Genomic DNA, 14,762 nt, shown 5'->3' with positions numbered 1-14,762 from the left:
TATACAAGCCACTGAGGAAGAAGATAGCGGTGGTTATGACGGTTATAATAGCGGGAACCACACTACAATATGTTTACGATTACATGTCTGAAATCTGTGACACAGAATATTGTGCAAAAGTATTTATGGTGGTTATCAAGGAAATGGTTATACTCGAGATTGTACTATTGATATATGTGGATGTCACACGATTGGAAGTGATGAATAATCAATTGGAAAATACTAAATATGATGTGACCAAGCTATTTAACGATGAGGTATCCGTTAAATGTAAAAAGGCTGAAAATATCATGATGAAGTTCACAACTAGGGTTGGATCATTTGCAAAAGATGAACAAGCAAATGAGGAAAAGGTAGATGATTTGATAAGGCTTATGAGGATCTACGATAGACTTGCAGACAATGCTAACATAGTCAATTCTTGTTTTGGAATACCGGTAGTGCTAAAATTTTTCCAATGAGTAAAAACAATTGCAATCCAAAATTTTTGAAAACTTGATTTTTTATTTCAGTTGCTATGTTCAGCGATCGCTGTTTTCATCAATATATTATCAACAGTAGACAAATTAATAATGATGAGCAACAAACCTGATGCAATTGATGTTAGTTTTATACTGGATTAAAGCAAATCGAAAGTATATTCCTTCGAAACTGCTATAAATAATATTGTAAAATTATTAACATTTTAGAGGGAGCTTGTAGTTGGAAGTGTAATTTCGTGGTGCTTGAGAGATCTGTTTTTTGTATCTTTGGTTACGATTGCTTGTGAGAGGCTTCAATCTAAAGTTAAAAAGACGACTGATATTATTAACAAACTCTCCATAAGTTCTAGAATAGGTAAACATACATAGTATATTGTCTTTTACAAGGAAATATATATATATATATATATATATATATATATATATATATATATATATGTGTGTAATGTAAAAATAAAATAAATAATACATTATTGATTTTATAGATGCCAACAAACAAGAATTATTAGAGCGTTTCTCTCAGCTGATTGCTTGTCGCAAATTTACATTGACTGCTTGCAACTTTTTCCCCTTTGATTTCACATTCATATATTCTTTAGTAGGAGCTGTTGCAACTTATACAGTGATATTGTTGCAAGTAAGTCAACCATCAACCAAAAAACCTTAAAATATGTTTTAATGTAAGTCGTTTTTATGCACTGATTTCGATTGTGAACATGCAATGATTGTAACATGCAACATTCAATGCACTTGTATTTATAACTGAATCAAATTATATTTGAAATTTTGTAATAACTAATTTCTTGGATGTTAGTGATGATTAAAATGTAACTAATGGAAAATTATATTAGAACTTAGCGATGCAATTCTATTTAATAAAGATAAATTAGACACATATATGAGGTTTCATTTAAATGAACTATAGTAATTGAATAAATGAATTGTACACTCCCTATATAATATACCTACATACAATCAATTGGGTTGATTGAAAATTCTCAACTTATTGATTTTTGTATTGTTATAAAGGTGTATTGGTGCTGTCACCATGAAAAATTAATTGAATTGCTTTTCACATAATAGAAAAAAAATCAGAAATACAATCCAAAGCTCATAAATAAAATTGACAAACATGGAAAACGTTTATCATCAAAGTACATCACCCAAAATTATACATGCTAAATCCAGATTACATGTTAGTGATGATATATTTACTGCAATGAGATCTTTTTATGTTGTGCAGAAAATTTTCGGTATACAAAAAATACAAATTAATATATTTGGAAAAAATACAGGTGATTCTATAACTCTAAGGATGTATTCAGCTGTTTTGGCTATGTTGATATTTTGTTGTCAATTTTATACCATATACTGTAGATTCAAATTTTACTATATTTCTTCAAAAATAACTACAATTACAATGGACCTATTGACACTTTTACCTACGAGTATATCGTCGTTAGTATCCTTGAAAATGATAGCTTTCAAAAATTCAGAATCGATACTAACAGTGATGAATAATATGACATTTGTTGATGAAAAGCTTTCTATTCATAGTTACAAACGTTTGAAGATAAAAATATCCATATTTACAATTATTTTATCTTCAATAACTTTAATGCATTATCTATATGACTATTTAATGTGGTATGGTGATCCCAGATACTCTGTTATGATTCTTGTCAACATAATATTAGAATTGGAACTTATTGAAATAATTTTACTGTTGTATATTGTAAACAGTCGCATGATAGTAATTAATGAAAAACTGGCAGATCTTCCAAAAAAGATCAAAAAATACCAAAAAGAGTTTAAAGGAATACAAGTCGATAAGAAAAACTATTCTAGTAATCAGTTACATAGAATAATGAAGGCGTTTTGTATATTAGCTGAAACAAGTACTACGACCAATTCCTATTTTGGATTACAGGTAATCTTATATTTTTTCTGATTCAAAAATATGTTTATCACATTCTATATGTACATCATATATGATTTTTTGACAGTTGCTATGTGCTTCAATAACGAGTTTAATGAACTTACTAGCGGGAGCTGATTTCATCATTAAATTTGATGCTTTAGCAACACTTACACTATTTGTATGTCGATCACAATATTAGTTCAAATTTTAATTAAAAGAAAACTTACGCATTTTATTTCAGATTTTAGGACAAATTATCGTTACTTAATGTATGTTTGTGGATATTAAGAAGTACAGTGTTGATGTGTCTATTGATAGTAGTGTGTGAAATGCTGCAATCAAAATTTACAAAGACAACATGTATTGTAAACAAATTATATATATATTATTTTAATACAGGTAATACAAAATTCTATTTATAAAACATAAATTATTTCATTGTTATTGATAAATCCTTTTTTTTGTAGATTATTGTATGCGAAAATTGCTCAGAACGTTTATGAAATTGTTAATTTCAACTGATTTCTCAATAAGTGCTTGTAATTTATTCAAATTTGACTTAATTTTGTTGCAATCTCTTGCCGGAGCAATAATAGCTTACACAATTGTTTTATTGCAATTCAATTAAATCATACCGAATGTTATTATCGCACAAAATATTTAAATATTGTAACTATGTATGTATAGGTATATTGAATATGTACTTTGAATGATATTTAAAATGTGTTTATTTTTATTATTAAAATTATATGAGAAACATTCAAACAAATTCTTTTGAGGTATTTTTGTGAATTCTTTTCATTGGATGCCGTCTTTTACTGGGTGATTTTTTTCGTTGGTAAGCTTCTTCAGCTAATCCAACAAGCGGTGGTAAATTTTTATCCAGTTGAGTTTGTTCGCATTCATTTTGAGACATTTCAAACATGAAATTCAAATCTATATCATATTTAGGTAATTTATCTCTGAGGTAAGACACAACGTTGTTGCCAATTGTAGCATTCCTCGACATTATGAAGGCGGAAAGGTATCTGGGTTCCTTTTCTTTTTCAGCACAGTGCATTAACAATGTCCAAGATGTATAGTCCGTATCTAGGACATACGTGTTGTATATTCCTTCATCTGAAAATAAAAGAGGATTGTTATTAAAATTAGTAAGATGACATGTTAAGAAAATAAAGATAAATTTAAAAAAAAATGATAAGAGGTTAACGTACACAAAATACATGTGCACATAAATATATAAGTATAAAAGTGAAAGTTTTTTGTTTGTTTTTTTTCATTATGCAAATCTACAGTTTTTAATTAAAAGCTTAAACTTTTCCATGTTACCCCAACTTATTGTTATACATGCATATGTACATATATGTATAACCATATAACCGCAGAATACACTAGTGGATGTTAATTGATATGTATTTACTGAATTTCATTGAATTATTTAAAATGATGCAAATTTACAAATTTGACCATATATACATATCTGCGGATAATAATTGATATGTATTTATGTCCTTTGTATAATACTAATAATATTTGTATCAGGCCAGGAAGGCGCATTGAGGTTACCTGTTAGGCCTTCCTGGTACAGATTAAAAATAAATAAATATAGGTTGTGGCTATTTGCAGGTACTATATCTGCAAATTATTGGCTATTTGGAGGTACTATATCTGCAAATTATTGGCTATTTGCAGGTACTATATCTGCGACAGGCGCAAAGCCTTCTGGGCATGCGCGTGAACTGTCACTGTCAGCGTGTTTACTGTTAAAATTTTATTTTAAACCTCTTTAAATTTAGTTCGAACTCATAAAGTGACGTAGAGTAAAAAATATAATCCAAATTAGTTAATATTATTAATTGTTAGAAAATTATTATCATATACAACGTATAATACCTACATAAAAGTAACTAGCTAAATGATATAAATGTATTATAATAACGTGCGAAATTTATTTGCCTCATGTATAATGAACGATTAATTAAACGAGTCTAGCATACATTAAATGTAAGAAATTATAAGTTCACGCGCATGCGCAGAAGGCTTTGCGCCTGTCGCAGATATAGTACCTGCAAATAGCCAATAATTCGCAGATAAAGTACCTGCAAATAGCCAATAATGCGCAGATATAGTACCTAAATTAAATTTTCTGATTACTGAATAATTGATTAATTTAGACGATTTTTGTATAATCCAATTATATGCATATAAATATACAGTAACAGAAGTCAACGAAGCTAAGGTGTGAGGTCATTTCTGTAGATATGGAGTCATAAAGAGTACCGCTCGTTTCAATATGGTGGTGTTGGTTATTTGCATACTGTAAGCAACTGAACGCACTTTGAATAATAATAAACGAATTTGATACAAACTGTCCCTTTGCACGATCTATGAGTTGCTACACTGTCGAAAGATAATTTAAAAAAATATACTTGAAAATATGTACAAAAAATAATTATTACATGTGTCTTCGGCGTGCACCCAATGTGCAGGAGTTGCATGATCTGGAACTTGCCATGTGATGTTCCCTAAAAGAATCTCGTTCAACGGGTCGTTAATAAATATGTAAGTGAAGTTCATTGTTATTTGTATCATGTGTTTGACTGAAATTGTAAAATATTAAATAGTTTTGTTTCATAGACTTTTTAAAAACTAAATTTGTATTAATTATTGAATATACTCACAAGCCGACGAAATACTATCGTCTTCTGTAAATTCAGCCCTCATGCATTTGTAAGATAAATCTTCTTCGGAGCTTGCATAATACTGAATGACATACCACTGTCCCAATAGCTTAAAATAATAGCAATTAGCGAGTCAAATAGTTATTCGATTGTGTCAATTTATTGTTATTATAAGCAATGAATGACATCATAAGTCAACATATTTTTTTTGATTTACCTCTTTTAGTTCAAAATTACGCATAGCTTTCACCATGGGGCATTTCGTTTTATCTTCTCTATATTTTCTTAGAAATCCGTGTGCACACACTATTGAAAGTGCAAAAATGAAAAAAACTATCTTCTTAGTCATTTTACAGCTTCAAGACAACACTTTTACAATCTTTATATTTAATTATAATACCGAGAAGGATATAAATTAAATTATAGGTTAACTTTAACTTTAATAAATTTTAAAACTACAAAATGTGCACTTTGTATATCAACGAACACGTGCAATCACTCGCGATTGTTCTCAAATAATGACAATGTCCCTCTATTTTCTATTTGTCCACACTAAACGAAATTCGACTGCAAATTTTAAAATGACTTAAATTTGTAACTAGTATTGTATAGGTATATATAATTTCAATAAAAAAAAATATTATTTTGGGTTAATGCAATGTAGGCTTATGTAGTTTTAGTTTTAGAATTAAAACTATAATTAATTTTGCTAAAATGAAAAATAGTTTAAATTTTGGTCTAGTTTGAACAAATTTCATTACCAGAACTGAATCCTATCGAAAATAATTAAACAAATTGATAATTTTATTTCAAGAATTATTAATTGTGTGGCATCTAAAATTATGGATGACATTATGTATAGTATGTATAAATAATGTCGAAAAATATAATATTTATAAAATGTGATATGGGTTTTTGTTGATAATCTCCTGTTTCACACTTCCGCTGTACCGATTCAGAGGAAATTGATAAGTTGTTAACACAAACAAATGCGTAATAGCATTAGAACACATTGTGATAAATACTGTAAATATGAATGTACGTCCATTTATATTAAAAATAATAATTGTTGAAAAAAATGAAAATTTAAATTTGACGAATTTTATTTATATTTATTTTTTGAGCTCAATAAATAAATAAATAAATACACTTACATTTTTAAACCTTAATATTACATTACGATAATTTGTGAAATTTCACCTAACTTAATTGTATTGTATAAATAAATAAATACTTAACCCTTCTGATATGTAACACAAAATCGGTATATTGGTCAAACCCTCAATTTACACGTTGCACTAAATGCAAATAAGGAAAAAGTGAACAATTATTTTTCCATCATTTATCTCCAGAAATATTACATCTGTGTAAATAGAGGGTGAACGTAATTCGATTTTGTTGTTTTGTAATATTAATAAAATACATTAAAAACGAACACACAAGATCAACATGACCAATACAATACATCATGATCGACTACCATACAAATCAATAATAATAAAATAATTTATAATCTTACACGTTCTCTCTAAACCAGGCTATAAACTTATTCTATGCACTAGCATTTCAATATTTTCATTGTAATATAAATGTTGTAACACCGTTAAACAGATGGCGATGTATTGTAAAATTAAATACAAGAAAAATCTAGTGAATCGCAATGCCTTTGGATCGGATGTAATCACAGAGAGAAATTTAAAAAGTAAAATGTTACCTACCTTATAACAAATAAATAACATTTCCCAGGTGAAAGATTCACCAGGGATCGCCAAGTATTTGTCGAACGTTCATACAAAATCAATTCAGTCACAGATTTCTAATACGTATAAAATAATTATTAAATAATTCTCATAATTGAGTTACATTGTAACGGCGCTTTTACACGTCGGTGTTCACCCTTCCATAATAAACCCATGTAAACTAATCGTATAAATAATTTATTTTAATATATTAAATTTGTTCATCTAATGTTTTAAAGCGTCCTTTATTCGTAAGAACACAGTGGCACTTCTAAAAAGTATGTAATTTCACAAGTGGATTGTGGAAAAAAAACATGATTTCATATTATTATTGAAAGCCTCTATAAATATTATATTTATACTACAAACTGCTATATACAGAGTGTTTGTAAAAATGTATACACACACATTATATTACATCATAATATGAATTAAAGTTAAATACTAACATTTATTTTCTTTTCAATGTGCACTACCAAATATTAATTTCGGGAAAGTTATGTTACTCTTGTGATCTTACAGATCAAACGTAAGTAAGTATACGTAGAATATTAAAATTTTATAATTTATATAAGTGCAGGTTTGCATAAAGTGTGTAGGCATTTTTTTTATAACTTTCGAATATTTTTTATGGCTGTCGATAAATAATTAATTATTTCTTTGAAATCCTTCACCAACCCGCAATAACTAAATCGATTACATCTCATAAATTCACACACGCGCTTTCATTCGCTCATTCATTCAATTGACTTTTGAAGGCAATAATAGTCTATTCAGGTTTAAAACTGACTTCAAACGATTAAATTCTGCTAAATTATTACATTTTTTTTTACGTTTTTATGAGTAGAAACAACTCTTCGGCGTCTTCTTTTTTGGATCGCTGAAAGAAACGGATAAATTCTTCTCGTGCACAGCCGAGAATGGTCGAAGTCGTATCCATAAGAAAGCAGACATTAAACAGGAGACGATTAGTATTGCCAAAAGGACTACAAGCGTTGCTGCAAATCCTGGAGTAGTCATGCAGATCATACCTCCAGGTGGCATCTCTTCTTTAGCCGGGAACACCATTGTTTCAGAATTAGTAGAATTGCTATTTTCGTCCAAAGCAAACGTCAAATCTCCGGTAGACACCACTCGTATCACTCTATTGAGACCGACTTCTTTTTCAGGTTGCACTTCTCTCGTACGACGAACCCTCCTCTCGTCTCTGGGTCGACCTCCTCCGTGTAAGAATGTTTCCAAAGGTAATGGAGGAGGTGGTGGAGGTCCGTATTCTGGTCCAGGTCTTCTGATTTCAGGTCCCGCAATGAGACCACTGTCAGAACACTGCTCTGGGCATTGATACCTGCATATCTGAATGGTGCATTGGAAGTGAACTTCCATGGAGTCTGGGAATTTGAATGCTTGGAAGTGAGCGTATGATAGAACTGAAGCACTGGCTCCAAAATTCTTTATTTTTGTAAATCTTGACATGAGTTTGGGTCTCGTTACACATCCCTTTTGATCGACCAGTTGGATAGGTGCTCGTTTGCCATCGTGCGCCATGCAGTTTCGTACCAGCATGTCGAATTTGGAATCGTCGTCTTTGATAGCCAATACCATTGTCATGGTTTGACCGATTTTTACCAGGCCGGATACTTCCGAAGCCCAAGGGCCTTTTCCGACTTGGATTTGCATCCAACATCCAACATTGTCGCCAGCAAAGTCAGCCCTTACTACATCTAGCATATCGACAGGGAATGGTCTGAAAGTTACTGATTTTTCATATTGATCATGCCACGTGCATCTCAATTTCCTCGCTTGATCCCAAACTTCTTGTACCTGTGGATCGTACTGTATTACGATAATGTTTTCGAAGTATGTTCCAGATCCGGAATCGGCTCCATATCCATACAGGCCGTTTTCAGTATTTCCAGCAGTACCACAAGCGTGGATACTTATTTCAAATTTGGCAGACGTTCTACCCAGACCTGCCGGAAGATGTACGCAATTCAAATTCGAATAATGTCCTTTTGAGAAGACTATTCCGTAGAAAGGTTTATCGAATCCTAAGAAGACCCTCATTGAATTTTTTTCGCACTTAACATCTAAGGATATTATTTTTGGCATTTCTGGAACTGGCGCTGGCCATATGTCGTTTCCGCCGATGAAAGCTTTGTCCATAGCTTCCTGTTGTGGTTTTTCTTGTGGGGGAGGAGGGGGTGGACCATGATATGTTCCATGCTCAAATATCGGTTTTCCAAGAGGACCACGCTGTTTGTTTAGCAAACCGTGCGGAGGAGGACCTCCGTGGTGACCACCTGGCACCCGTGGAAGACCTGGAAGTGTTAACAAATCATTATAAAAATGACATAAATATCGATAATCAACAGTCAATTATAACTAACCGAGCGGATGTGGTCCTCTATTGGGATGTGGTCCATTGAATTGGTGATTCGGGGGAGGTCCATTGTCCTGGTCAACTGATTCCAGTGCCAATTGATCGGTATTGGGTATTTCATTGTCCTCCCTGTCCTGTATTCCATGTTCGTCAAGATGGTCGTCCTGTCCGGAGACAGCTTCGACCACCTCTACCTCTTCGGCTAAGCCCAATGCCAGCTGTAACAGTTAAAAAAACAAAATTTTAACACTTTCAGCGCATTATTTCGGGTCGAGATAAGAGTTACATCCGGTTATCTCACAACCAGTATTCTAGTAAATTAATATAGGAGGCACTAGGCCAAAACACTCCATGCGATAATGGGTCATCGAGACAGTTCGACGGTCGTGATAAGTTTGATCTACAAAACTTGTAGCTTTGCATATCAATCAAGCGGTCTCGTTGAGCTCGGAAAAGGGCATCTCATCGATACGGAATTGGCTCGAAATCGACAACTATTTTCAAGACACCCATTTGTGTGTTTGTGGCCATTAACAGCGTATTGTTTGTTTGTGTATATGTACATATATATGTATATATAAGTATGTGTGTGTATTTTTTTTATTTTGTTGTCGGCTACGGTGTTGTCTGCCGGCTACACACGGTCCTGATAATGAGGTCAAAAACGGTTCAAACAAGTAGAACTTCTTATGGACAAAACCGACTTCGTACGATCAACAACCGGCACATATACGAGATGTTTTGATGCTCACATGCTCATCTTCCACAAAAAAAAAATCATACGAAAATGACGCTTTGTATATAAGTTCTGTGTTGGATTTGGTTTGACGTAAGTTTCACTAACCGAATTATCTTATAATAGTCGACTACAATATGTACCTATAATTATCCGAAAATAATTGATAAATAAAAGAAAAAAACAAACGAAGTTCATTTAAAAAATGTATACGAATTACAAGTTCATAATGGATTTCTCACGTTTACTTGACGATTATATGTATATTGTACCTTCATTGATTTTCGTGTACGCATTCGGAATTATAATGGTATATAAATATTTGTTATATAACGTTTATGCTTAATTTAGATTTAATCTTTTTTATTGCCGACATAAAATATTCATTTAAGTCACGAGATGTACCACTTTGATTACAGCAGAAATCTTTCCTCGAAGAAATAAAACGGTCGAAGAAAATTTGAGAGTCGTCGCGTCGATGTGTCGATGAGATACTGAGCGTGCATTTAAGAGCAGGTTCTGAAATTTATTTAAATATACACATTATAATATCCTACAACAATGTCGTAGTTTAACGGTAGATCATACGATCGAAAGGTTTATGGTTTGATCATCGAAATATTTTTTCAAAAATATGAATGGTTTCGCATTTCTCTATTGGTCTAAAATTCAGATCCGTATCGGCGACTTATTTATTGAGATGATTCTAATACAAGAAAAAATACCTTTACATATGGGTACATGTAAATTATATGTATGTAGGTACGTACCTTTTTCAAACAGTCAGAAATAAATAAATTTAATGTATGTGTTATTTTCACGTGTATGTATGTATGTACATACATGTGAAGTCAATCTAACCATTGGTTAATTTATCGGTGTAACAGAAGACGTTACCGAGTAAATCAGTGAAAGGTATCCGTATTTATCATTCCCAAACAACAAAAAAGTAATGACCGTAAACAAAGAGTAAATCTTGTCATTTATAACCGAAACGATAAAAACGACAGTAAATTTTGACTTTATAACTCGATTATTTGGAAATAAAATTCGTTGAACTATGGCTCATGAATGTTTACATGGAAGGTTCTGAAACAAAATTTTCGATTTTGAAAAAGTATATCTACATATATATTAAGATTTGAAATCATTTTCAGATTTACAGTCGTAATAATTTAAAATACGTTTTTTAGTAGAGCTTGTTAATTTTAACATTGGGGTTTCTAATTTTTTTTTTGAGTTAATAGTGTTTTTTAGTACTTTTTATCGATCGTTTCCTACCAGAGTTTGCCAATTTATCTAATTTCATTGTTGAAACGGTCCCTCCATCAAATTAGCAAAAACCATCCTCCCCAATATGTCACCACTATTTGAATTTGATTTCAAAAATTTCTATTCTATATATGAACAAGTTTAATACCGTAAATGTCGCTTAGGGGAAACCCGTAATGACATTATGGGGAATTATAAAAATAAACTACAAATCGAAAAATTGTTTATAAGTATCTATACAATCATTTTCATTTTAATGATCAATTCATTTGAGGTCGTTAAATGATTTCGGTCATTGATTTTAATATTATTTTATTTTTATTTTTGTGTACTGCCTACTGAATTCTAAATTCTATTAGAATACGTTCGAGTACGTATGTATATATATTCAATGAATCGAAGAAAGGCAGTGCCTCTACCCCGAACTGTCAGTGCACTTTTTTTTTAGTTTTAAAGTTTGAACTCATTGATTGAGGTCTGATCGTTGACGGATGATAGAAAGGTGAAGTGGCCATTGAATGGGCGATGGGATTACGCGGTTCGTTCACTAGACCACTGGTTGGTTATTCTATGTTGCTTTTACTGTTATGGGCCGGCTGACACCAGTTGACCCACCGCCTTCAGGGAACACTGCGGCACAAATTGTGCTGCCGGTACTGTCTACACACACCAGTCGAAAAAAATCTATCCGAAATAGACGCGCGACAGTTTGAGAAACGGCGGAGAAAACCCCTCGAGAAATTGGGTCAAGCGTAAGCCTCGCGAGAAGGGCACTCAACGAACGGCCGAGATAAGATACTCGAAAAATGTCCTTATACTAGTACCCGACTAATGTGTTTATTATTTAACTTTCGATGCTATGTGATTGAATAGCTTTTATATCATATACGTACATACAGAATTGTGTCATATTTTCGTATTGTTATAAATTTTATTCTGTAATTTATGCCACCGTTATAACAGTGGGATTGATAAATTTAACCCTTCAAAACAGATGAAAATCAGTCAACATTCCGTATCAATATCTTAGTCACTGTTTACATGCAATATTCGGCAAATATAAGCAGTTTCCTGGTCACTATATTGTGCGGGGTATTTTTGAAATCCAAAGCGGCTGTACAGATGTATGTACATATGTACATACATATATCACTCTAACCAAAGTGGATAGGGTCCCGAAGCTCATCAACAACAATAAAAGTGCAATACTGTAAAAAACCATTACATAAATTCGGGTCCCTTGCGAAACATCAATTCTCGTAAAATTAACTCTCCGTTTCTATACTTGTCTGGTCGGCTTGGTACTAGGATAGGGTTGCCATAATTGTCGGACCATAGACGGGGACACCCCCCCCCCCCATAAAAATTATTTATTATATTTTTTTATAGTTTAATTATAAGAAATTGAATCATGTTTAATTTAATTTAATTTAATTTTACTCATTCTCTCTTGTCTTCACTCTTCCCTAACTTCTTGATCTTCATTGCTCTTCGTTGCCCAATCATACTTTTCTGACTTTTTTGCTTTTTGAAGGAGTTCCCTTTTCCCTTTTACATAATTAAAAAAATCGATGTATGTCATTTTATAATTGAAAACGCACTGAATTATGCTTTCTACTGTTTCAATTGAAAGCTTATTTCGTTCATCTGTCCACTGAGTATTAATTAATGAAAATACACGCTCAATGTGTGCATTATGTGCTGGGATAGCGTACATGTATTGGCACAATTTCAGTAGGTTCGTTTTTCTTTCTGTTTCTTTAGTATTTTTAAAAAAGCATAACCATTTATCATGTACATCTTTGGTATCCCATTCTTCACGTGTTTCATTTTCAATTAATTATTTCATGTATTACTTCCTCGTGAATTGAATCCGTGAAAAATATATTGATGTTACTTAAATATGTAATAGTCTCTTCAATTTGTTCCCATTTGAGTACATCATTGAGAAGCATCCATGAAAAAACATCATATTTCGCTATTGGAACAGACCACAGTTCCAAATATTTAATTCCAACTTTAAAGAAATTATCCACTTCTTCACCAAACACTTTTAATTGTGTTATTGTAATTTCTTTGCATTTCTTCAGTTTGTTATAGGTTTATTTTTGCTTGTAAACCTATATATTTACTAGCTAATCTTTCCATTAATTGTTTTTTTGTATCTTCTGAAATATGTTTTACTTCTACATATTGTAGTTATAATAGCCATTTCAAGTTTTTTAATTTCCTTTTCAAATAAAAACATTTGACTGTGTACAAACATGGTGTAAAGTTCTGACAAAGGCTTTTTAAAGAAATCGATTATAAGGCAAATTATGATGCAATCCACGTCTGAAAAATGGGCGGGCTAGTGACTAGAGTGTTACCATTTGACAAATATAGCCACTAGCCATGTGCTACCATTGTGCAAACCCACTTAATTATATTTTATCGGAAAGATATATTTTTAAATAATATCTATGGAAAACTGGGACAAATATCCTTCTGAAGGGGACACTGGGACGCAAGCCTCAAAACGGGGACATGTCCCCGTAAACTGGAACGTATGGCAACTCTATACTAGGACCATCAGAGTAATCATTCCACAAATATTTTCATGTATAGAAACGAAAGATTTAACGAGAAACGAGTTCATTTAACGAGAATTGGTGAAACCCACCATGGTGAAGAGTAAAAAGATTGAAATTGAAAGTGCTCAAATGGTACCCGAGAGAAAGTAAAAGGGTGCAAGGAAGGCCACATGGGAAATGGGGTGACCGGAAATTGCACTCGAGATAGTTGCACTCTCCAGACATCCATACTTTCAAAGATGCTCAAGGAGAAATAACGCAATAGAATTCCACAAAAAAGCGCCAATACTTGGTTATCCGAGGGTGGTAACGTTTTTTTGGTGGAATTCTATAGCGTAAGTTCTTTTTGAGCGCCTTTGAAAATTAGGACTTCTCAAAACTGTGCCACTATTCAGTGCAATTTAGTGCATTTTTCCGGAAACCGGGAAATGGGTGGGTGTCCTCAGGAAAATGTGAGGGATGAGATGGATGAGAGTTGATCAAAAAAGAGACGAATTGGAAAGGGCTTCAACCAGTGGTGGACGGCGAATTAAATGATGATGATAATTATAACAGTAATTGACATTTATATAATTTAAATAAACAAAATAAGACAAAATGCAAAAACATTGATAAAATCAATTAATCATTATTATAAGACTAAGAGATAACGATGACGTTGTAATAACAGTCGACCTTTCTGGCTGAATTGAGTGAAGCCGCAGCAATTATAAGGCGCACTGTAATCACCTCTAAATTTTTTCTCGATCATTTGGGAAGAGAAACGTCTACATATGTATGAGTATGGCGGACAGTTATAGCGGCTTTCGCAGTGAAAGATTTGAACGGCAAGGGTTGCCGCACAGTGTTTTCAACTCGTACATATTTTGTGTATAATCATTATGTGTAATTATGGTATTCGGTACTTATGTATGTATGTACAAAAGTTTGTTCACAGGTGTCGCCTTGGACAACCTGTAGTGGCACCCATGGTATAAT

General features: G+C 32.4%; 3 protein-coding genes across 3 annotated transcripts in view; 1 reads left to right on the top strand and 2 right to left on the bottom strand.

Moving 5' to 3' along the window:
- The window catches only part of LOC143910667 (uncharacterized), a 384,446-nt gene that overhangs the window by 95,403 nt on the left and 274,281 nt on the right, over window positions 1-14,762 (top strand). The gene's annotated exons all lie outside the window — the stretch shown is intronic.
- Window positions 2,867-5,651, bottom strand: Karl (lipocalin/cytosolic fatty acid-binding protein Karl). The gene is made up of 4 exons (XM_077429192.1): window positions 5,302-5,651; window positions 5,085-5,193; window positions 4,863-5,003; window positions 2,867-3,522 (listed from the first exon to the last, which is right to left on the bottom strand). Exons 1-4 carry the CDS (start codon window positions 5,431-5,433, stop codon window positions 3,164-3,166), a joined length of 741 nt encoding a protein of 246 aa, XP_077285318.1. The 5' UTR covers window positions 5,434-5,651; the 3' UTR covers window positions 2,867-3,163.
- Window positions 7,661-9,571, bottom strand: dy (transmembrane protein dusky). Its single transcript, XM_077429349.1, has 3 exons — window positions 9,539-9,571; window positions 9,211-9,421; window positions 7,661-9,141 (listed from the first exon to the last, which is right to left on the bottom strand). Exons 1-3 carry the CDS (start codon window positions 9,569-9,571, stop codon window positions 7,661-7,663), a joined length of 1,725 nt encoding a protein of 574 aa, XP_077285475.1.

This window comes from Arctopsyche grandis, chromosome 4 (genome assembly GCF_051622035.1).
Source record: "Arctopsyche grandis isolate Sample6627 chromosome 4, ASM5162203v2, whole genome shotgun sequence".
Lineage (NCBI taxonomy): Eukaryota > Metazoa > Arthropoda > Insecta > Trichoptera > Hydropsychidae > Arctopsyche > Arctopsyche grandis.
Note: the sequence above shows the minus strand (reverse complement) of the source record. Positions and strands in the feature narration are given on the sequence as shown.

Excerpts from the sequence above, each read along its gene's own strand:
- dy (XM_077429349.1), bottom strand. The coding sequence starts at position 9,571 with ATGACCCATTATCGCATGGAGTGTTTTGGCCTA. Across the intron at positions 9,422-9,538 it reads GCATGGAGTGTTTTGGCCTA|CTGGCATTGGGCTTAGCCGA; the intron begins GTGCCTCCTATA and ends TAACTGTTACAG. Across the intron at positions 9,142-9,210 it reads TAGAGGACCACATCCGCTCG|GTCTTCCACGGGTGCCAGGT; the intron begins GTTAGTTATAAT and ends TAACACTTCCAG.
- Karl (XM_077429192.1), bottom strand. The coding sequence starts at position 5,433 with ATGACTAAGAAGATAGTTTTTTTCATTTTTGCACTTTCAATAGTGTGT. Across the intron at positions 5,194-5,301 it reads GTAATTTTGAACTAAAAGAG|CTATTGGGACAGTGGTATGT; the intron begins GTAAATCAAAAA and ends TATTATTTTAAG. Across the intron at positions 5,004-5,084 it reads CGATAGTATTTCGTCGGCTT|TCAAACACATGATACAAATA; the intron begins GTGAGTATATTC and ends TTACAATTTCAG.